Source organism: Monodelphis domestica, chromosome 2 (genome assembly GCF_027887165.1).
Source record: "Monodelphis domestica isolate mMonDom1 chromosome 2, mMonDom1.pri, whole genome shotgun sequence".
Taxonomy (NCBI): domain Eukaryota; kingdom Metazoa; phylum Chordata; class Mammalia; order Didelphimorphia; family Didelphidae; genus Monodelphis; species Monodelphis domestica.
In genome coordinates this window covers 411,483,323-411,502,699 of record NC_077228.1, presented here as the reverse complement: position 1 = coordinate 411,502,699, position 19,377 = coordinate 411,483,323, and the positions used below count along the sequence as shown (strand labels likewise).

General features: G+C 36.0%; 1 protein-coding gene across 4 annotated transcripts in view; it reads left to right on the top strand.

Moving 5' to 3' along the window:
- The window catches only part of MTFR2 (mitochondrial fission regulator 2), a 61,827-nt gene extending 42,450 nt beyond the window's left edge, over window positions 1-19,377 (top strand). For 3 of the 4 annotated variants that reach the window (XM_056818852.1, XM_056818853.1, XM_056818854.1), the window contains exons 10-11: window positions 8,463-8,556; window positions 19,238-19,377. In XM_056818852.1, coding sequence (XP_056674830.1) covers window positions 8,463-8,556; window positions 19,238-19,279 — 136 coding nt within the window. In that variant the 3' untranslated portion in view covers window positions 19,280-19,377. The remainder of the gene's footprint in view (window positions 1-8,462; window positions 8,557-19,237) is intronic. The other variant, XM_007484600.3, reaches the window with a different exon arrangement.

The window sequence follows — 19,377 nt, the reverse complement described above, 5'->3', positions numbered from 1 at the left end:
CAAGACTTGATTGCAGACAAAGTGTGGCCTAGTTAGGATTGATACTGTTCTCTCAAGATGGGAAGAGCAGTTAGTGACCAAGTTTATATGGAGGAGGTGTGTTGGAAATAATATAATTCTGAGGGGATGGCATTTTTTTATGGCAAATAATTCATTATAAAGTGTCTACTGGTGATGAGCTTTTCCATATTCAGTCTGTAAGTATTAAATACCTACTATGCTTCACATACTGTGCAAAGTACTGGGGATACAAAAAAAAGAGGCAAAAGACAATCCAGGCCCTTGTCAAGAAGCTCTCAATCTATTAGAGACAATAAGTAAATATTTATAAATAAGCTATAAACAGCACCAAGTACAGTGCCTGGCTTACAATAGGAGCTTTAAGAATGTTGATTGATACAAGATAAATGGGAAATAATGGGAAATAATCCACAGAGGGAAAACATTAGAATGAAGAGGTATTGGGAAAAGCACCTAGTAGAAGATGGGATTTTAGTTATAAAGGACAGCCAGTAGTCTGAAATAAGGAAGAAAAGCATTTCAGATATAGGGGACAGCCAGAAAACAATTTATTTCTGAGATGGCATTCAAGAGTCTACAGTGAAACATCAAAGTCAGACTTCATGGAGGTAATAATGTAAAAGCAAAATAGTTCCTTTGAGTAATCAATTTTTGGAACAATATCTACTTTATAAAGGAATGTGAGATTTTTTTTTAGAGTCAACATATTAGAATTTACATATCCAAGTGAAGGCCATACCCTTTGAAGTCATCACCCTAGTTGCTATCATGTCATGTTGCTCAGAACATTTCTTGACTTCTGCTTACGGAATTGTCTTTAGAGATGATAGTACATTCTTTGGAATATCCTCAAGGTTGACAAACCATCCTATGAGGATGGATTTGATATTGAGAAATAACAAAAAGCCATTTGAAAGTATATCCAGTTAATAAGGGGACTCAAAAAATTGAGCATTGCTGTTGGGACTTTTGAAAAGGAGGTATGCTTATGAAGGAGACTTAATTTCTTGTGGTACTCTTAAAATGATTATGAAATCATATGACTAACAAATATTCAGGAAGTATGCTTCCCATGTGCCAAGCACTGTGCTCTAGATATGGGGAATACAAAGAATAGAAAGACCAAAATGAAATTATTCTTACCCTCAAGGAGTTTGTATGGGAAGGGGGTACAATATACATACAAGTCAATATGCAAAGTACTGCAAAATGTTTTTCAGAGGGAGAAAAATACAAATAACTAGAGAAAGGAAAAGTCTAATACAGGAAAATGCTTTGAAGGATTCTTTGAGGTAGGGAGGAAAAAATGCATTCTAGACATGAGACACTGCTTCTGCTTAGGTGAGGCAGTGGGAAATGAGTTGCTATAGATGAGGAAGAGTTAGTTTGAATTCCTGAAGGGGAGTCGTGATAAAAGACTAGAAGGACTGGTGACAGATTATGGGTGGTTTTTTATATCAAAATAGCTTTAATAAATATCAGAGTTATTCATAAAGATGCATTCCAAATGTGTAACAGCAGTATTATTGAAATGAGATCTTTAAAAGTGTCTAGTGGTTTTTTTTTCTTCAAGGGAAGCTCTTTTGATATTTTTGATGAGGGCTTCTGAGCATGGTTCCTTTTTAAATTATTAACTCTGCCACACTTTGGAAATCTGGTTTTTGGATGCTATGAAGATTTAATCTTTCATAATTGGTGGTAAGATTCCTTTTCTACCAACTAAGGACTTTGGTCTTTATACTATAGGAATATAACTAGATTTGCATCTCTCTTCAAATAGATAACTATCTAGACTAAAACATATTTTAAATAATGAAACTTTAATTTTATTTTCCTTAAATGTTACTGACCCAATCTGAACTAAACAGTACTGATTGTGGGCTTTGCAAAGTGTGATTTGGCAAATAAAACAATAATTATTCCTTTTCTGCTCTTTTTTCTTTTTCCTTTTTTAAAAAACCCTTACCTTCGGTCTTAGAATCAATACAAGTATTGGTTGTAAGACAGAAGAGCAGTAAGGAGTAGACATTTGGGCTTAAGTGACTTGCCTAGGGTCACACAACTAGGAAGTGTTTGAGGGCAGATTTGAACCCTTTCCAGACCTGGCACTCTTATCTACTGAGCCACCTAGTTTCACCTTGCTCTTTTTTTCAAACAGTGGGAGCAAGTACTTGTAAACAGACATAATTTCATAGCACAGTCACATGGAATCCCCTTTCTCTTTGTCCCAATTCACCATCCCATCTCTAAAATAAGCCTCTTTAAAAGGGCTAAATGGTGCTAGATAGATATTTTCAGGGGAAAATATTTTAAGCATTTGTAAATAAAAATGTTGTAAAGGAGGAAAAACTCAAATTTTCTAGATTTCCAGAACTAACAATATATTTGTAGTCATTTGTTGAATATTCATAATATAGCCAAATATTTATTAAGCACTTCTATTCTGCTAGGCACTGTACTAAATGCTGGGGATAACCCCCCCTGCTACCCCCCCCCCCAAAAAAAAAGAAAACAGCTTCTGCTCTCAAGTAGCTCACAATTTAATGGGGAAGATAATACAAGTATCAAAAGGGAGATAGGCCAGAAAGAGGTACACCACTGGAGTTTTGGCAGAAAAGTCAGAGAACTCCAGGAAAAATTGAGAAATGAGATGTTCTGAGTAGAGTTCCCTCCTTAAATGGAGATTTTGGTGTTCAAGGTCCCACCATTTAATCAAAGGTTGAACTATAAGAGATTTTTTTATTTTATGGGACCTATAAGTTCAGAGGTGTCAAGAAGCTCCTGGTAGTAAATCTGTTCCTTCATTGTACTTGCTTGTAACACTAAGAAATTGAGTCACTTGCCTAGGATCACAGTTACCTTATGTCAGATGTCAGACAACACAGATTCTCCTGACTCCTGGGCAAAATTCATATTTGTTATACCAGTGTGTCTTGACCAGAAAAGAAATTTAAAAATCTGTAATTGCATATATAGACTCGGCTTTTTTCTTTTTCTTATTGCAAGGGACATTATGTATCATCTTGCTCAATATTCTTATTTAACAGATGAGGAAACAGAAAAGCAGAAGTATTCTTGCCCAAAGTTGTGCCACTCATTGATAGTTACATCATAATTATAGAAGGGATAATGACAAAGAAAGTGAGAGGTCAAATTGTACCATGCAGAAAGTCAGTGTCGAACTTAAGTTGTAGTAAGGATTAAAGATGGAATATTTCCAAAGTAAATACTGTGCTAAAAAAAAAAAACCACATCCACACAAAACTAATAATAAATTTTTTGCATATAAGCAATGATTCAGTATCTGATTAGTTGCAAGAGGTCAGCAATAAAGTTTTTATTCTTTGCAAATACTGATATCTGCTATGCCAATAGGACATAAAAATGCATTTGTAATAGTTAAGGATTAATGATGGCATGTGCGTATTATTAAAGTATTTTTAAAGTAGAGGATGGGTGATGCTTAACCTTTCTTCTGTTTATATATGTATTAAATTTTGTCATAATATTTAGTTGGAGAAAGCAGATCTGAATGAAAGTTCCTCGTTCATTTTAAGGAACGTGGGAAAAAGTAATATATTACAATGCAACCTTTCATGAATTTTTCACTCATCAGATTTTTAGAACCAAATTTGTTTACTTTTGTGCTATTAAAAGATTAAAAAAAAATACATCTAAAAACTTGATCTTCTTGCAGTTAGTATCCAGTTAGTCTTATTCAGATCTGAGATTTTAAAACATCTGTTCAGGTGACAGCACAATATGAGCTGTGACTATAAAATGACAAATTTTTAAAACAAAACAATCATATGAAAACAACTAAAAGAATTAAGAGTATCAAAGAATTTTAACATGGAAAGAGACATCAGTGTTCTACCAACTCATGGCTGAATAGGAATGTCCTCTATGACATCTAGCGTTTCCGAGAAGATAGAAAATGATGGGAAACCCGTGAGCTTTTCAAATATCCTATTCTACTTTGGGATACTTCTAATTTTCCCCTTAAATCCTACTTAGATCTATAACTACATTTTCTATCCATTTTCTAGTTCTGCCTTGAAAAACTAAGCTGATTAATCCCATTATCTTATGAAAGTTGCCCATAAGTTCAAACATAGTTATAATGACCTTTTAAAACATAATTTTCTTTTTCTTTTTTTTTTAACCCTTACCTTCTGTCTTGGAATCAATACTGTGTATTGGCTCCAAGGCAGAAGAGTGCGAAGGGCTGGGCAATGGGGGTCAAGTGACTTGCCCAGGGTCACACAGCTGGGAAGTGTCTGAGGCCAGATTTGAACCTAGGACCTCCCGTCTCTAGGCCTGGCTCTCAATCCACTGAGCCACCCAGCTGCCCACCCAAAATAATTTTCTTTTGAATGAAGAGCCTCCCTATTCTCCTTTCTATATAGTATTTACTTTGAAAACTAAGAAAGCAAGAAAAACAAAGCCCCTGCTACAAATATGTATAGTCAAGCAAAACAAATTCCCATGTTGGCCTTGTCCCCCCAAATTTTCTTAATTTGTATCCACAGTCCATTATTTCTCTGGAGGTAGACAGCCTGTTTGATCATGATGATTAGAGTTTCTGAACCTTTCAAAGTTGTTGCTATAATATTGTTGTTGTATAAATTGGTTTCCTAGTTCTCCTTACTTCACTCCATATTAGTTCATAAAAGTGTGCCCAGATTTCCCTAAATCCACTCCTTTTATAATTTTTAACAGTACATTAATATGCCATCAAATTCATATGCCATACCTTATTCAGCTTGGTCTCCCCTTCAGTTTGATTCTTTGATACTGCAAACATTTTTGTGTTTGTATATCCTTTCACTCTTTAATCTCTTTGGGGTATAGTCCTAGTAGCAGGAGTCAAAGGTTTTATATCTTAATACATCTTAATACCACACTAACTTTTTGAGTGTAGCACCAAATTGCTTTCTAGAATGGTTGGACCATTTCACAGATCCACTAGTAGTGTGTGTGTGTGTGAAACCTGTTTTTCCACTACCCTTCAAATATGTTATTTTTCTTGTCACCTTTGCTAATTTAACAGATATGAACTAATACTTCAAAGTTTTTTTAAAATTTGCACTTCTTATTAGTGAGCGAGAGCATTTTTTCATATGTCTAGTGATAGCTTGAATTTTTCTAAAAACAACCCATAATTTCTTTGATTATCAAATTGAAGGGATCTTATTCTTATACATGTGAATGAGAGCAATATTTATCTTAGAAATTAGATTTATCAGAGAAACTTGGTGTAAAGATTCCTCTTGTCCTCCACAAATTCCTCCCTTCACTTCTAATTCTAACTTTGTTGATTTTCTTTGTGTAAAAACATAAAAAAATTATGTAATCAAAATTGTCCATTTTACCTACTGTAAACCAATCATTTTTGGTTTTTGATTGTGGTCTCTTCCTGTAGTTTTTGCTCTAACAGGAAATTTCTCCCATTTTTTTCTGATTTGTTTATTATGTTACCCGTTACTTCTCAATTATAAACCTATCTTACACTGTTTACAAAGAGAAGTTCCAAATAGGTTTATGATACTATGCATAGCTTCTGCCAGACTGATTTATAGTTATCTAAATAATTTTTGTCAAGATGAGTTCTTGTCTCAATAACTAGGTCTTTGGATTTATCAAACCATGCTTATTTGCTTCTGTAAACTGTTGACCTCTTTATTTCTTACCCAGTATCAAAATGTTTTGAGGATTATGGCTTTGTAGTATTGTTTGAGATCTGGTATTGCTAGCCTCCATTCTTCACTCAAGAGTCTTGACTGTTCTTTCCTCTAGGACTTCCTTTTTTCCTAACTTCATAAAGTAATCCTTTGGTAGTTTTAAGAATTTTTCTTTTTTTCTCTTCCTGATATAATTTGTTCTGATATAGAAATTCTGAAATGTGTGACTATATTTTAGATCTTGCCACTTTGCTGAGTTAATTATTTTGATTTAGTTTTTTAGTTGACTCCAGGGTTTTCTGTGAAAACTATCATACTCTGTACTAAGTGATAATTTTATTTATTTGCCTATGTTTATTTTATCAATTTATTTTTCTTATTGTGATAGCTACCATTTCTAGCACTATTGAATAGTAGTGGTGATAATGGACGTATTTGCTTTACCCCTGGTCTTTAAAGGCCTCTAGCTTTTCCCCTTCACAGATAATGCTAGCTTAAAAAAACAAAGACCCTTAAATTTTGTCTTAGAATCAATACTATGTATTAATTCCAAAGCAGAAGAGTGGGAAAAATTAGGCAATGGGGGTTAAATGATTTTTCCAGGGTCACATAGGAAGTGTCTAAAGTCAGATTTGAATCCAGTACCTCCCATCTCTAGATTTGGCTTTCTATCTCTTGAGCCATTTAACTGCCTCCTAATGCTAGCTTTTAATTTTAGATGGATATTAACTTATTTTAAGGAAAATTCCATTTATTTTTATGCTTTCTACTGCTTTTTTTCCTTTACAAGAATGGCATTGTGTCTTGTCAAAATTTTTTTCTGCATAGATTGATGTAATCATAATTTTTATTCTAATCAGTAGGGTAAATTATAGTTTTCCTGATATTGAATAAATTGCATGTATCTGATATAAATCCAACAGTGATAGTATGCAATCCTTATTATATATTGCTATAGTTTCCTGGCTAATAGAATTTTTGCATCAATATTCATTAGGGAATATTGGTCTATAGATTTCTTTCCCCAATTTGATTCTTCCTGATTTAGGCATTTTTGCATTTGTTTGGTAAAAGATAGATTTATCTTTTCTGATTTTTATGCAAGTTTATGAGGTTTTATGCTCCAATATGTGATCACAGCTGAGAAATAGGTATGATCCTTTTTATTTACATTCAGTATTCTTTAGAGATTTAGCATATATTATTTTTCTAAAAGTGTTCAGGTTGTTTGTTTTACTTTTGGTTGGATTTTTCTAGATTGAGAAGAATAAAGAGGAATAAATTCAGTTCTCATACCATTAGTTTTTTCTTTGGCTCATTTAAATTTTTCTTTAAGAATTTAGTTCCTTTGTCATTTGCATATGTTTAGTATAGATAATAGTATATTTTCTATGATATCTTTCAGAAAAATGTAATTTGGTCTATTATTTGTTGTTGCTTTGTGTAAGATAACTGTTAACTTGAGACATAATAGATTCTGTTCTAGCCTCTTATTTTAACTCTTGTGTATATCTTTCTGTTAAAAATAAATAACATTGTTGGATTCTGGTTTCTAACCCATTTAGCTTTCATTTTCAGTTTTATGGATGAATTGATCTTACTCATATTTATAGTTGTTATTATTATTATTTCCGTCTACCTTTTTTCCTTTTATTTGCTTTTTGCTTCCCCTGTTAAAAGTTTATTTTGCTTCTATTTAATCCCTTCCTTAATCTATTCTTCCTCTTCTCTCCTCCCCTCTCCGTAATCCTTTTTCTTGTTGTTTCTCTATTGTGCATTTATTTCTGAACTCACCTGTGAGTATATGTGTGTTCTAACTTCTTTTAACAAATTTAGATGAGATTGAGATTCACATGTCACCTGCTCTCTCCTTTCTTGTTTGTATGTTATTCTATTTTCACATCCAAAAGTCTATTAGATAATTTTCCTTATTTTTCCTTTCTCTGCCATGATCTTCCATTGTTTTTCTCTTCCTTAACCTTTCTATTCTTTTAAGATCATCAAATATAATAAAATAATTTCCAAACCTTCTGTTTATCTTTCTATCATCTCTAGTAACAATAGAGTTTGAGAGGCTCTATGTGTCATCTTTCCATGTAAGAATGTGAATAATTTACTCTTATTTAGTTCTTTTTAATAGCTAGTCCATAATTACCTTTTTTATGCTTCTCTTGGTTGCTGCTTTTATAATTCAAAGTTTTACTCAACTCTGACCTTTTCATCAGAAATGCTTGGAAGTTCTTTTTCATTAAAGATTGATTCCCATCCTCTTCCTTCTCCCCCTTCCACTCCACTTTAACGAATTATATTCAGTTTTGCTGGGCAGGTTTTCTTGGTTGTAAGCCTAAATCTTTTGCTTTCTGAAATATGATATTCTAAAGCTTCTGCTTCTTTAAAGTATAGTAGTTATTGTGCCAGTTTGACTGTGGCTCCTGTAAGAGGGAAAAGGTTTTTTTTTTTTTTTAATATAAAATGGTTGGACTGGATTATATTTAAAATAGGGTCACCAGAAATTTAATTTATTCCAAAGAGATTTATTTACAAGTTTTTACAAAATATAGGAGTGAAGTAAGGAAATCAGAGAGAGGATAGGGTAAGATATCTAGCCTAAGCATTAAGTAATTTACTCTCGGCCCCTAGCTCAACCTGGGCAGGGAGAGTTAGTCCTTTACTGACCTCGGCAAAGCCAAGGACCTGGGGAAGTCTCTCTCAAGAGGTAGGTCTCTCCTGAGGCTAGTTTTTTTTTTTTTTTTTCAGAAAATATCCAGGAAAGGAGTCAGCCTTCTCACTTACCATGTGTCAGTCCAAAGGAAGAGATTTAAGAACAGCCTCACCAGGAACAGGGTCTCAGGTGCAGTAAGCAGATTCTTCTCCAGTCTCAACTCCAAAGAATGAAGAACTGTCTATCATAGGAAGTTCAACTCCAAGTAGTACTCCAAGTAAAAACTTTACTCAGGAAGTTGTAACTTCCTTTTAAAGACACTTTCTTTTGCATCACCTCCTGTGCCTTCCCCTAATTTTACGTCTACCAATCACAGTTGAAGCTGTGCTTTAGGACTGCCCAGGGGCAGTTAGTTTAACTCTGATTCATCACCCAGTATTGCACACATGGGTCACAGACCTTCCCCACTCAAGTGTGAATGGGGTGTTTACACCTATGGTGATTAAATCTAAAAATGGGCAGGAGAATTAATTTAATTTTCACAATCAGGGGAGAGATAAATTTAATCTTCACATTCCCTATAACTTGAATTTTTTTGGTCATGATTTTCAGGTAGTCCAATGATTTTTTTTTTTTAAACCAATACTAAGTATTAGTTTTAAGGCAGAAGAGTGGTAAGGGCTAGGCATTAGGGGTTTAAGTGACTTGCCCAGGATCCCACAGTAAAGGACCTCTCATCTCAAGGCCTGACTATATCCACTGAATCACTTAACTGCTTCTAGAACAATGATTTGTAAATGATCTCTCCTCAATCAATTTTCCAGGCCAGTTATTTTTACTAGTCAATAGTCAATACACACCATGTGTCATGCACTGTGTTAAGTGCTGGGGATTCAAAGAAAAGCTTGAGATAGTCCCTGCCCTCAAGGAAGACATGATCTGTTGGGTAAAGAGACCCATAAAGAGAAACTGAAAAGCAGGGGTGGGGTGGGGAAATGGGAACACTCAGTGCAGGGATAGAGTAAAGGCCAAAAGGCTGCTGGCGAGGTAGGAAATGAGATGTGCTATGAGGTACATACATTTTCTTGTATTTTTTTCAGTCTTTTGAATATTTATCATCTTGTGGAGTCATTAGCTTCTTTGGCCCATTCTAATCATCAGGACACTTTACTGTATCTTTTATATTAAGTTGCTAATTCTCCTTTTAATTATTTCGTGATTCTAATTTCCAATTTTTTTTCCTTTAGCACTCTGATTTCATTTATGCAAACAATTTTTTTTCAAAGCTCTTTTTAAAACTCTTGCTTTTTCTTTACCAGGAATTCTAGTTGAACTTGTGCCTACTCTTTGTTTTTCTTGAATCTCTTCTTGCAGCTGTTTTGGAGTCATTTTCTTCTTTTGAGTTTGTGACTTGAGTATTCCCATCACCATTATAGTGCTTTATGAGGGGATTCTTTTTCAATTGGTATATTTTCCAGGCCTCATCTTAGATTTAAATTTCATGTTAGGGGCAGGCTCTGGGCACTTCTGGATAAAATGTCTAGGCTAGTTCTATTGTTGCTTTCTTTTCTTTGAAGATCGTGTTATTCCAAGATTTCAGGGACAACTTGAAGATTAGTTATCCTTCAAGATTTCTGTATTCCCAAAATAGTATGATCTAGGGTAAAGAGTAGTCAAACAGCAAATTCCTAAATTATGATTGAGAAATCCAAGAAAAAATCAGAATAATTAATTTTTCCAGGCCAGGTCACGTTGGGAGACTGAGAGTCGGTGGAGTTTGAAGTCTGAGGAGATCTGGCCAGGAGCACACAAATGGATCTTTTTAGCAATTAGGATCTGAAAGAAGAGTGAGATTGGGCACCAGGGCAGGAAGAGATCCTAGGATAATCCCTGAACTTGGTGCAGAAACAGGCACCATCTAGTAACCTACTACCTAGTTCTAGATTATAGATCCATGAGAGTCTAAAGAGGGAACCTGTCTCTAGAAATGGCACTGGAAATAGTGCTCACTGTAACAGGTCCTAGTGTGGCTCTTTTTTTTTTATTGTTGTTCTTAAAACTTTTACTATCTTTGAATCAATACAGTATATTGATTGGTTTCAAGGCAGAAGAGTAGTAAGGACTAGACAGTGGAGTTAAGTGACTTGCCCAGGGTCACACTGGGGCATGTCTGAGGTGACATTTGAACCCAGATCCTCCTGTTGCTAGTCCTAGTACTCTTTATCACCTGAATCATCTGGCTGCCCCTAAGTTGTTTTGTTCTTATCCCAGGAGGGGATAAGCAGTAGGGATGTAGTTTTAGCCAATAGCCCAGGCCAAAGCTTTCAGTGGATTAGCCAGGGCAGGAATACCAGACAAATGGAAGCATATAGTTCATGTTTTCTGAACTGTTAGAGGGTTAATAGTTGCCATGTCCAGCAGCATGCTCCTGGAGGATCTAAACAAGGACAAGCCAACAGACCCCAAACTGAATTAAGATTTTTGCAGAACTCAGACCAGGAGGGAAGTGAGAAAACTTCACTACAAATTACTTCCATTTGGGAATACTGAATATTTGTAGGTTTTTGGGCTAAATTGTGAAAGCAAAAAGACCCAAGAGGAAAGGAACTCAGTCTAGACATTCCCTGCACCAGAAATGTGTAAAGTCTACCTTTAATATAAAGTCCAAAGTAAAAAAGTTGGCTAGAACAAATGAGCTACAATAAAAAAGAAACTTACCATAAAGAACTATTATGATGATGATGATGCATAAATAAATCCAGAAGAAAAGAATGATTCTAGAATATCTATAAGCAAAGTCTCAAAGAAAAACATAGGTTGTACACAAAACCAATATTCTAACCCAAATTCCTGGAAGAGAAAAAACAAAAGTTTTTTTAAAAAGTTAAAATTATTTAAAAAACCAAATGAAAAGGAGTAGAATAAAAATTAGGAAGAGATGTGAGGGCTATGGAAGAAAGGTATGAAAAGAGAATTAACAGTTTAGAACAAGAGGTATAAACATTTTATCCAAGAAAGTAACAACCTGAAAGGTGGATTTGACCAAACAGATACTGATGTCTCTATGAGACATCAAGAAATATTTAGGGGTCAAAAGACCTGAAAAAAGTAGAGAAAATATGAAGTATCTTATAGCAAAAATAATTGACTTAGAAAACAGATTGAGGAGAGAGAATCTAGGGAACATCAAACTACCTGAAAGTCATGATAAAAGAAAAAAGCCTAAACATCATTATTTCAAGAAATCATGAAACAAAGATGGTAAGAACAGTTGGATTAGATTAAGTAATGACAAAGTGACATGATTTTTGTGGATGTTAAGAGAATGAAATTTAAGGGATTTGAAAAAGAGGACAACCCCAGAAGTTTGGAACAAAAATCCTGACCTTAATTTTGGCAAAAACAGGACATGGAGAAAATAAATAACAACTCGTACACCTATTGCCCCTTTTACATGTTTTTCTTTTTTTGTTATTAAAGCTATTTTAAGCATTTTAATATCCAAGTGTAAGAATACATTTATTTACATTCCTGCCCACTGTTCAGTGAATCATGGAACTGTGTAAAGAAGCATTTGAATGATTAGAATATTTTAAAAAACAGGCAAATTTCAGTTAGTCAACAAACATTCGTTTAGTACCTATTCTATGTTAGGCACTATGCAAGTGTCAGGGATACAAAGGAGGACACAAAGAAGTTATTTGTTCTGTCTATAACCAGACACCCATTTATAACTTAGTCATCTAGATCTGGGAATCAAGCCTCTTCAGAGTTACTGTGTAGAGGCATCCTCCTGGAGTGGAAAGGCTAAACATGGAGTTTGAACACTTCCTGATTATACCTACAGCAGCTTCCATCTACCAGATAAGGATAAAGGATAACCATGTTTGTCAAGATAATGTTGATAAAGCACTTGGGGCAGCAAGATGGCCCAGAGGATGGAGTGTCAGGCCTTGTGTCAAGAAGACTCATCCTTCTGAGTTCAGATCTGGCCTCAGACAGCTACTGGCCAGGCAAAGTTCTTAACCCTACATGCTTCAGTTTCCTCATCTGTAAAATGAACTAGAGAAGGAAATGGGAAACAGCAGTATCTGCTGAGAAAACCCCAAATTAAAGGGCAACAAAAATGAGAGTTCTGGGGTGGAGGTAGGCAGTTGGGTGCTCAAGCCTGGATTTTAGGAAAGAGATAAGTACTGCTATGTATTGCTTGCAGAGATTATTGCCTATTACTCCTACACTTTCATCCAGATCTATGGCAAGACTTGAACTCAGGATGTTTGACTTCCAAATCCAGCTCTTTTTAAAAATCCCTCCTTTCCTTCCATCTTAGAATCAGTGTGGGGGATCAGTTCCCAGGCAGAAAAGTAGTGAGGGCTAGGCAGCTTAGGAAAGGCAGAGGGTCTGGTGGTTAAGACACAGAAAAACTGGAAAGATAGGAGGCTCTAGTGTCCTTCCCTGATGCCCTTCCAGTTTCCCTCACCAAACACTTTCTTGGCTCTCCTCCTGTGGTCTTCTCACTCCTCAGTGGCCTTTATGGTATCCTCATTTTGCTCTCAACTCCTTGGGATCCCTGAAAGGACAGGGATTGGATCTATGACTGTTGGTATGAGGAACTCCCATGTAAGAAGACCCCACCTCGCATCCATGACCTTTAAGAATGTCGAGAGTTCTCAGACATTGACTCGCCCAAGATCACAAAACCAGCCAGTGGCAGAAATAGAACTTAAATATAGGTCCTCCTGGCTCTGAGGCCAGATCCCTGTCCTTCACTGAATCTCCTTTATCTAACTCTACCTTAAGTGGGTTCAGGTTTCTTTTTCTAAGCCTCCTTTCTCAGTGATGTCATTGACCTCTTTGGAAGCCTGATGAATCAGCTGATCAGTATGTGTTTGAATTATGAAATGCTGAAAGTTGCTCAGACAAGAAGCCTAACATATTAGAGATGCTTATTGAAGGACTCACAGGACCAAAAGAACATGAGCAGCTCTGTGGCCCATTCCCACTAGCTCTGAAGTGAATGTCTTCGACTTTCTGCATTCTTTGCGCCCCCCCCCCCCCCCCAACATGCAGTGACGTGTAGGACATTGCCCTATCATTAAACCAACCTAGAGCATTTCTCAAAAAATAAGCTTTTGTATTCCAAACAACAGCTAGATGGAAAAACAATTTCACTGTTCCCAAACAATTTCCAAGGACAGTCTTGATCAGGTCCCTTAGGATGATATGGGAAGAGGGGAAATGTAATTAGGAATATGACTTAACTATCTTTGGGAGAAGTTTGTGGAAATTGAGAATAAATATATATGCTTTCTTCAGTGGAGATTAGAGGTTCAGACTCTGAGCCAAACCACAGGCTGTTAATTTTCTGCAGGCCTCTATAATAAATCAATGAAAGAGAAAACATTTATTAAGTACTTAGTAATTGCTAAACGTTCTGCTAAGCTTTGGAGATGTAAAATCAGCTAAAGGCTCAGTTAGTGCAAATAATAAATCCCTAGATGTGTGTTTGAATTCTCATTAGTTGAAATTATAATTAAGTAAAATATGGTCATTGATTCTAGCCTAATGGAAATATACAGAGTGAATTCAGGTACTGCAACTACTCCATGGAATCATTATTTGCACTAATTGAAAATTCTCTGTACAAAAGAGAAGTCAGTATTTGCTTCGAAGAAGCTTCCATTCTAGTTGGGAAAGGCTATATATATATATATATACATATATATATATAGGGAAATGATGGCTAAGAAAGAATATTTTGGTCTGGGAAGTCATGGGGCTGGTGACAGGAGCTATAATGTAATAGGATGAGAGATAACCTTTCAAGAAGCAATGGAAGTGGGGGCAGCCTGGTGGCTTAGTGGATTGAGAGCCAGTCCCAGAGATGGGAGGTCCTGGGTTCAAATCTGGTCTCAAACACTTCCTAGCTGTGTGATCCTGGGCAAGTCCCTTAACCCCCATTGCCTAGCCCTTACCACTCTTCTATCTTGGAGCCAATATACACTATTGATTCTAAGACAGAAGGTAAGGGTTTAAAAAAAGAAAAAAAGCAATGATAGTGTTGATTTTACTATATTCCCAAGAGCAAGAAGTGGAAAGGTAGCTGTTCTTTGCCATGTCAGGAAACTGAATGGAGAGAAGTATGATCAGGGATTGGGGGCTGCCTAGACTTAATGGGTTTTCCTCAAATGGGATAGCATAATCCCTGGGCAGAGGTTCCAAAATTGTGTGATTTAACATGGAATTATAGAGTTAAGAGTAGAAGGGACTTTAAAGGTCATCAAGTCCAGCCACCTCAATTTTACAAATGTGGGGAGCGAGGCTCAGAAATTTAAATTACTTGCCTCAGTACACACAAGTATAAAGTAACAGGCAAGGGAACTTAGGTGCTTTTGGACATGGGCCCTGGTGGGATCCAATTCAGAAGACAAAGCAAGAATCAGGATGAAATTTTAGAATTGGTATTACAGTAGCCATCTAATTCAACCCCTAACTGAAAAATAACCTCTACTAAAACATTCTATAAATTATCACCTAGCCTCTGCTTAAAGACCTTTAGCTTGGCATTTAAAACACCCTCCACAATCTTGCTCTAACCTTTCTTTTTGACCTAATTTAAATCTACTCTTTTTTTAGATATAATAATATATTTTGGTCATATTAGATAATTAACTATTTTCTTATAATAATAATAACAACCATTATTTTCCTGTTTGTATGCCTTATTTTATATTAATACTCAAAAGGCCCTTGAACAAAATTATTACTAATTTAAATACCTTCCTCAGATTCAATATTCTGTATTGGTTCTAAGGCAGAAGAGTGGTCAGGGCCTAGGCAATGGGGGTCAAGTGACTTGCCCAGGGTCATACAGCTAGGAAGTGTCTGAGGCCAGATTTGATTTTGAATTCTTCTCTGTACCTGCCTCTCAATCCATTGAGCCACCCTGTTGCCCCCTGATTTGGCTTTTTCAAGTAAAAAAAAATTTTATAATCAAATAATAGTATTCTAATGCTATCTTTTGTCATGTCCCATTTCCTTTTCTGACCTTCATTGAATTTGTCATTGATGCATGTTTAAGATTATCCCCATAAAGAATTTTGTATAGATGTAAATAGGCATCTGGTCTGGAAATTATTCATATTCTTTGCCATTTTTTTTTTGGTGACAATAAGACCTGAGACTTTTCTAAGCCTTTATCACGTTTGCTTTTATCTGATACCTTGAGAATCCATTGCTTTATACATGCAAAAATGTGCCCTTCCAGTTTATATTTCCTTCTATCCTTAAATCTATAATTCCATGTTGTCACAATTTTGGAACCTCTGCCCAGGGATTATGCTATCCTATTTGAGGAAAACTCACTAAGTCTAGGCAGCCCCCAATCCTTTACCATACTTCTCTCTATTCAGTTTCCTGACATGGCAAAGAACAGCTACCTTTATACCCCTTTTCACTTCTTTCTCTTGGGATTAATAGCAAAATCAACACTAGTATTGCTTCTTGAAAGTTTATCTCATCATTGCATTATGGCTTTTCCCATTTTATTCTTCTTACTAGTTCACTTGCTGCTGGACTATGCCCTGGAGTACTTCATTCAGCTCTGGAGCTCCTACCTTAGAGACTAGCTGTCTTGATTGGTGAATGCCTTGGATAGTCTGACATGTACATGAAGATAAGATGGTGCTCACTCCAGGCTTCGCTTTGCTCCCTGGTCATTTTCTTTCTAGCTTCCTTCTACTGGTCAGTTACCATCAACTCTACCTCTACCCCCCCCCCCCCCCTTTCCTGTTCTGCAGCTAATAAAATCAATACTGCCTTTGGCCATTGGGAAGGGTGTATCTAAATCTGTTCTCCTATGGCCACACTCTCCATTAGGGTAACTTTCTTTTTTTTTTTTAAACCCTTACCTTCCGTCTTGGAGTCAATACTGTGTCTTGGCTCCAAGGCAGAAGAGTGGTAAGGGCTAGGCAATGGGGGTCAACTGACTTGCCCAGGGTCACACAGCTGGGAAGTGTCTGAGGCCAGATTTGAACCTAGGACCTCCCGTCTCTAGGACTGGCTCTCAATCCACTGAGCTACCCAGCTGCCCCCTAGGGTAACTTTCTAAAGTAAAATGCCCCTCCTAGATCATGTCTCCCTTATGTTTGTTGTCTCCTCCATAAAAATATGAGGTCTTTGAGGATAGTCATTCTCTTTGGTTTTGTATTTGTATATTCAGCACTTAGCACAGTATTTTTAGCACACAAGCAATCTTGAATACATGTCACTTTTTATTTGCTAGTCACTGTACATGTTGAGATACAAAGTTAAAAACAGAACAGCTTCTATTTTGGGATCGGAGTGGGGAAAGGGGATAGAGGAGGGGTTGCAGGTACAGTATGAACACAGCCATGAGAAAGTAAATATGAATCCCATATTTTGGTAACTGGATGGTGCAGCAGATAGGGTGCTGGACCTAGAGTAAGGAAGATGCAGCCTCAGATGCTGATCACTTGTGCCTTTTGCCTCAGATTCCTCATCTGTAAAATGGGGATAAGAAAAGCACTTCCCCATTAGAATGGTTGATGGTAAAATGAGAGGCTTTCAAAGCACTAAATGCTACATAATTATGTTTACTTCATGTAGCACTTCCGAGATTGTGAAATTAGGGATAAAATGTAGTGGCTTTATTATAACTGATAGAGAAAGCAGTTTGTTATAAAAATCCTTTTCTGTTTTCCTCCTCCCTCCTTCAGGTTGATTTTGCTCATTTGGGTTTCTCACCAAGGTTCTTATAACTTGTTTTTCTCTACACTGATTATTATTATTTAATGAGGGAATATTGTTGATTAATCACTTAGAATTTAATTTGCAAATTTAATCTAGTTGAAATCAGAGATACTTTTGGTGCTGATAGAATTGCTATCTTACCTTCTGATTAATGAAGTAGGTTGGATTACCTGTAGTTTATCATCTGAAGCAAAATAAACACATCTCACTTTCACCTCTACTAGGAAGGAGTACTCATCCACCTTTTATATTAGCAGAAGCTGTGAGTTTTACAAAAAAAATTACTCGCCTGTTTTAAATTCTTGGTGAAGCTCCAAAAACTGAGGGGCTTATGGGCAGCATATGTGGATTTAAAGAAAAGAAGTATTCCACCTTAAGTTTAAAGGTTTTAAATTTTAAGTCTTAAATTGTGTTAAGTCAATCTGAAGTTTTAATAGATGACTCATTTTTAAGTATTAAGAGATATCAGCTTAGACCAGGATGCATCGTTCCTTGGAGTTCTCTTTTTGGTTAGAAAAAACTTCCTTTTTTCTTTAGAGTTAATGCGGGGGAAGGAGGTTGTGTTTGGCAGTTTCTTTGACTAGTTGCTTCCTGACATATCACTAAAGTAGGTGTGAACTGGAGCTATTGGTAAGGGCTGGAATTTATCTTAAGATCTGTATGATATATTGCTGGCATTTGAAATTCTCATTATTTAGAAGTCTGTGGCAGACACTCTATTTCTTACTGATACTTTTTAAATTTTGTTTCACATCATTGATTTGAAAACATGATGTTTTCAGTCACTCAAGGATAGTTAAGTTGGTTAGGTTGGAACTGACTTCATTCTGTTTTCAAATTTTTTAAATCATTTATTTATTTTTACTTTATTTGCATTATTTGTTATTACTTTCCCCTTTCATCCAGAGATTACAGCAAGCTCCCTGTTTTCACCAATTTTGGTTTGGCTCTTCTTTCAGAAGCAGGGGCCAAGGGTCTTTTGGCTGACTGCCTTTTATCCTGACCTCTAATTCTCAGCACCCAACTGATTGGTTGGAAGAGAAGCCTCACTCTTTCCTTAGAGATTTTGTTTGGGGTTTTTGTGCTTCAAGTTTCTTTGGCTGGTTGCCTCCTGACATACAAACATAAATGATTCCTTGCTATTTATTCCTAAATTAGGTGTAATTTCTTAACATGTAGTATCTGTTAGCATTTATAGTCCTATAAAGAAAAACAGAATCTGACAATGAACCTTCAGTAATTCCCTACTGCACCTAGGGGAAAATAAAATCCTTAGCCTGGTATGTATTTGAGACCTTCACAATCTGGCTTTAATCTCCCTTTTCAATCTAATTTGAATCTCCCCTCTTCCCATTTCTCCTCACTATCCTCTGTTTCAGCCAAATTTGAATACCAGCTATTCTCTGATCTCATCCTGCTCTTGCTTGCATCTATTTGTGTTTATTCAGAAGAAAAAACATAGAATTTAGAGTGGGGAAGGACCTTAGAGGAAGTGGAGTCCAATTCCCTTATTTTATAGATGAGATTAAGTTGCTTGCTGAAGGGAAGACAGCAAATGCCCCAGGTACAATTTGAAATTAGGTGCTCCTGACTCTAAGAATAATGCCCTATTCACTATTGCATCTGCCTAATATTCTCCATATGGCTTCCTTTTCTTTCAGGACCCAGCTCATGTACCACCTATTTAATGAAGCCTTTCCTGATTCCTCTAGATGAAAGTGGTCTTCCTTTCTCATATGTTTCTAAACTACTTTTTCTGGATCTCTCCTTTTCTCTCTGTCACATTCTATCTCTAATTACACTTGTGTACATGTAGTATCTCTCTGTTAGACTATAAGTTCCTTGAAGTCAAGGATCATGCCATTTCTTATCTTTATATCCCAAGTACCTGTCATTATCAGTATTTCTGAATATTTGTTTAAACTGAATTTAAAAAGCTGGTTTTTTATGCCAGCTATTGATTTTGGCTATCAAATTTCAAAGGTACTATTGGAGTTCAAAAAAGTAAAAGTAAATGAAATATTGAATGTGAACAAGAATGACTATTTTATTGTTTCTTGTTGACCAACACTGGTGGTTTTTTTTTCTCCTGTAAAAGGAAGGAAGACGAAAGAAAGGAAGAAGGAAAAGAGAAAGATGAAAAGAAAGGAGCAAAGCAAAGACCTGAACTGATGAGGAAAAAATGTGGAGGAAAGTAGAAAGAGAATAAAGCAAGACTTGTTTCTTCTTTCTGCTAAA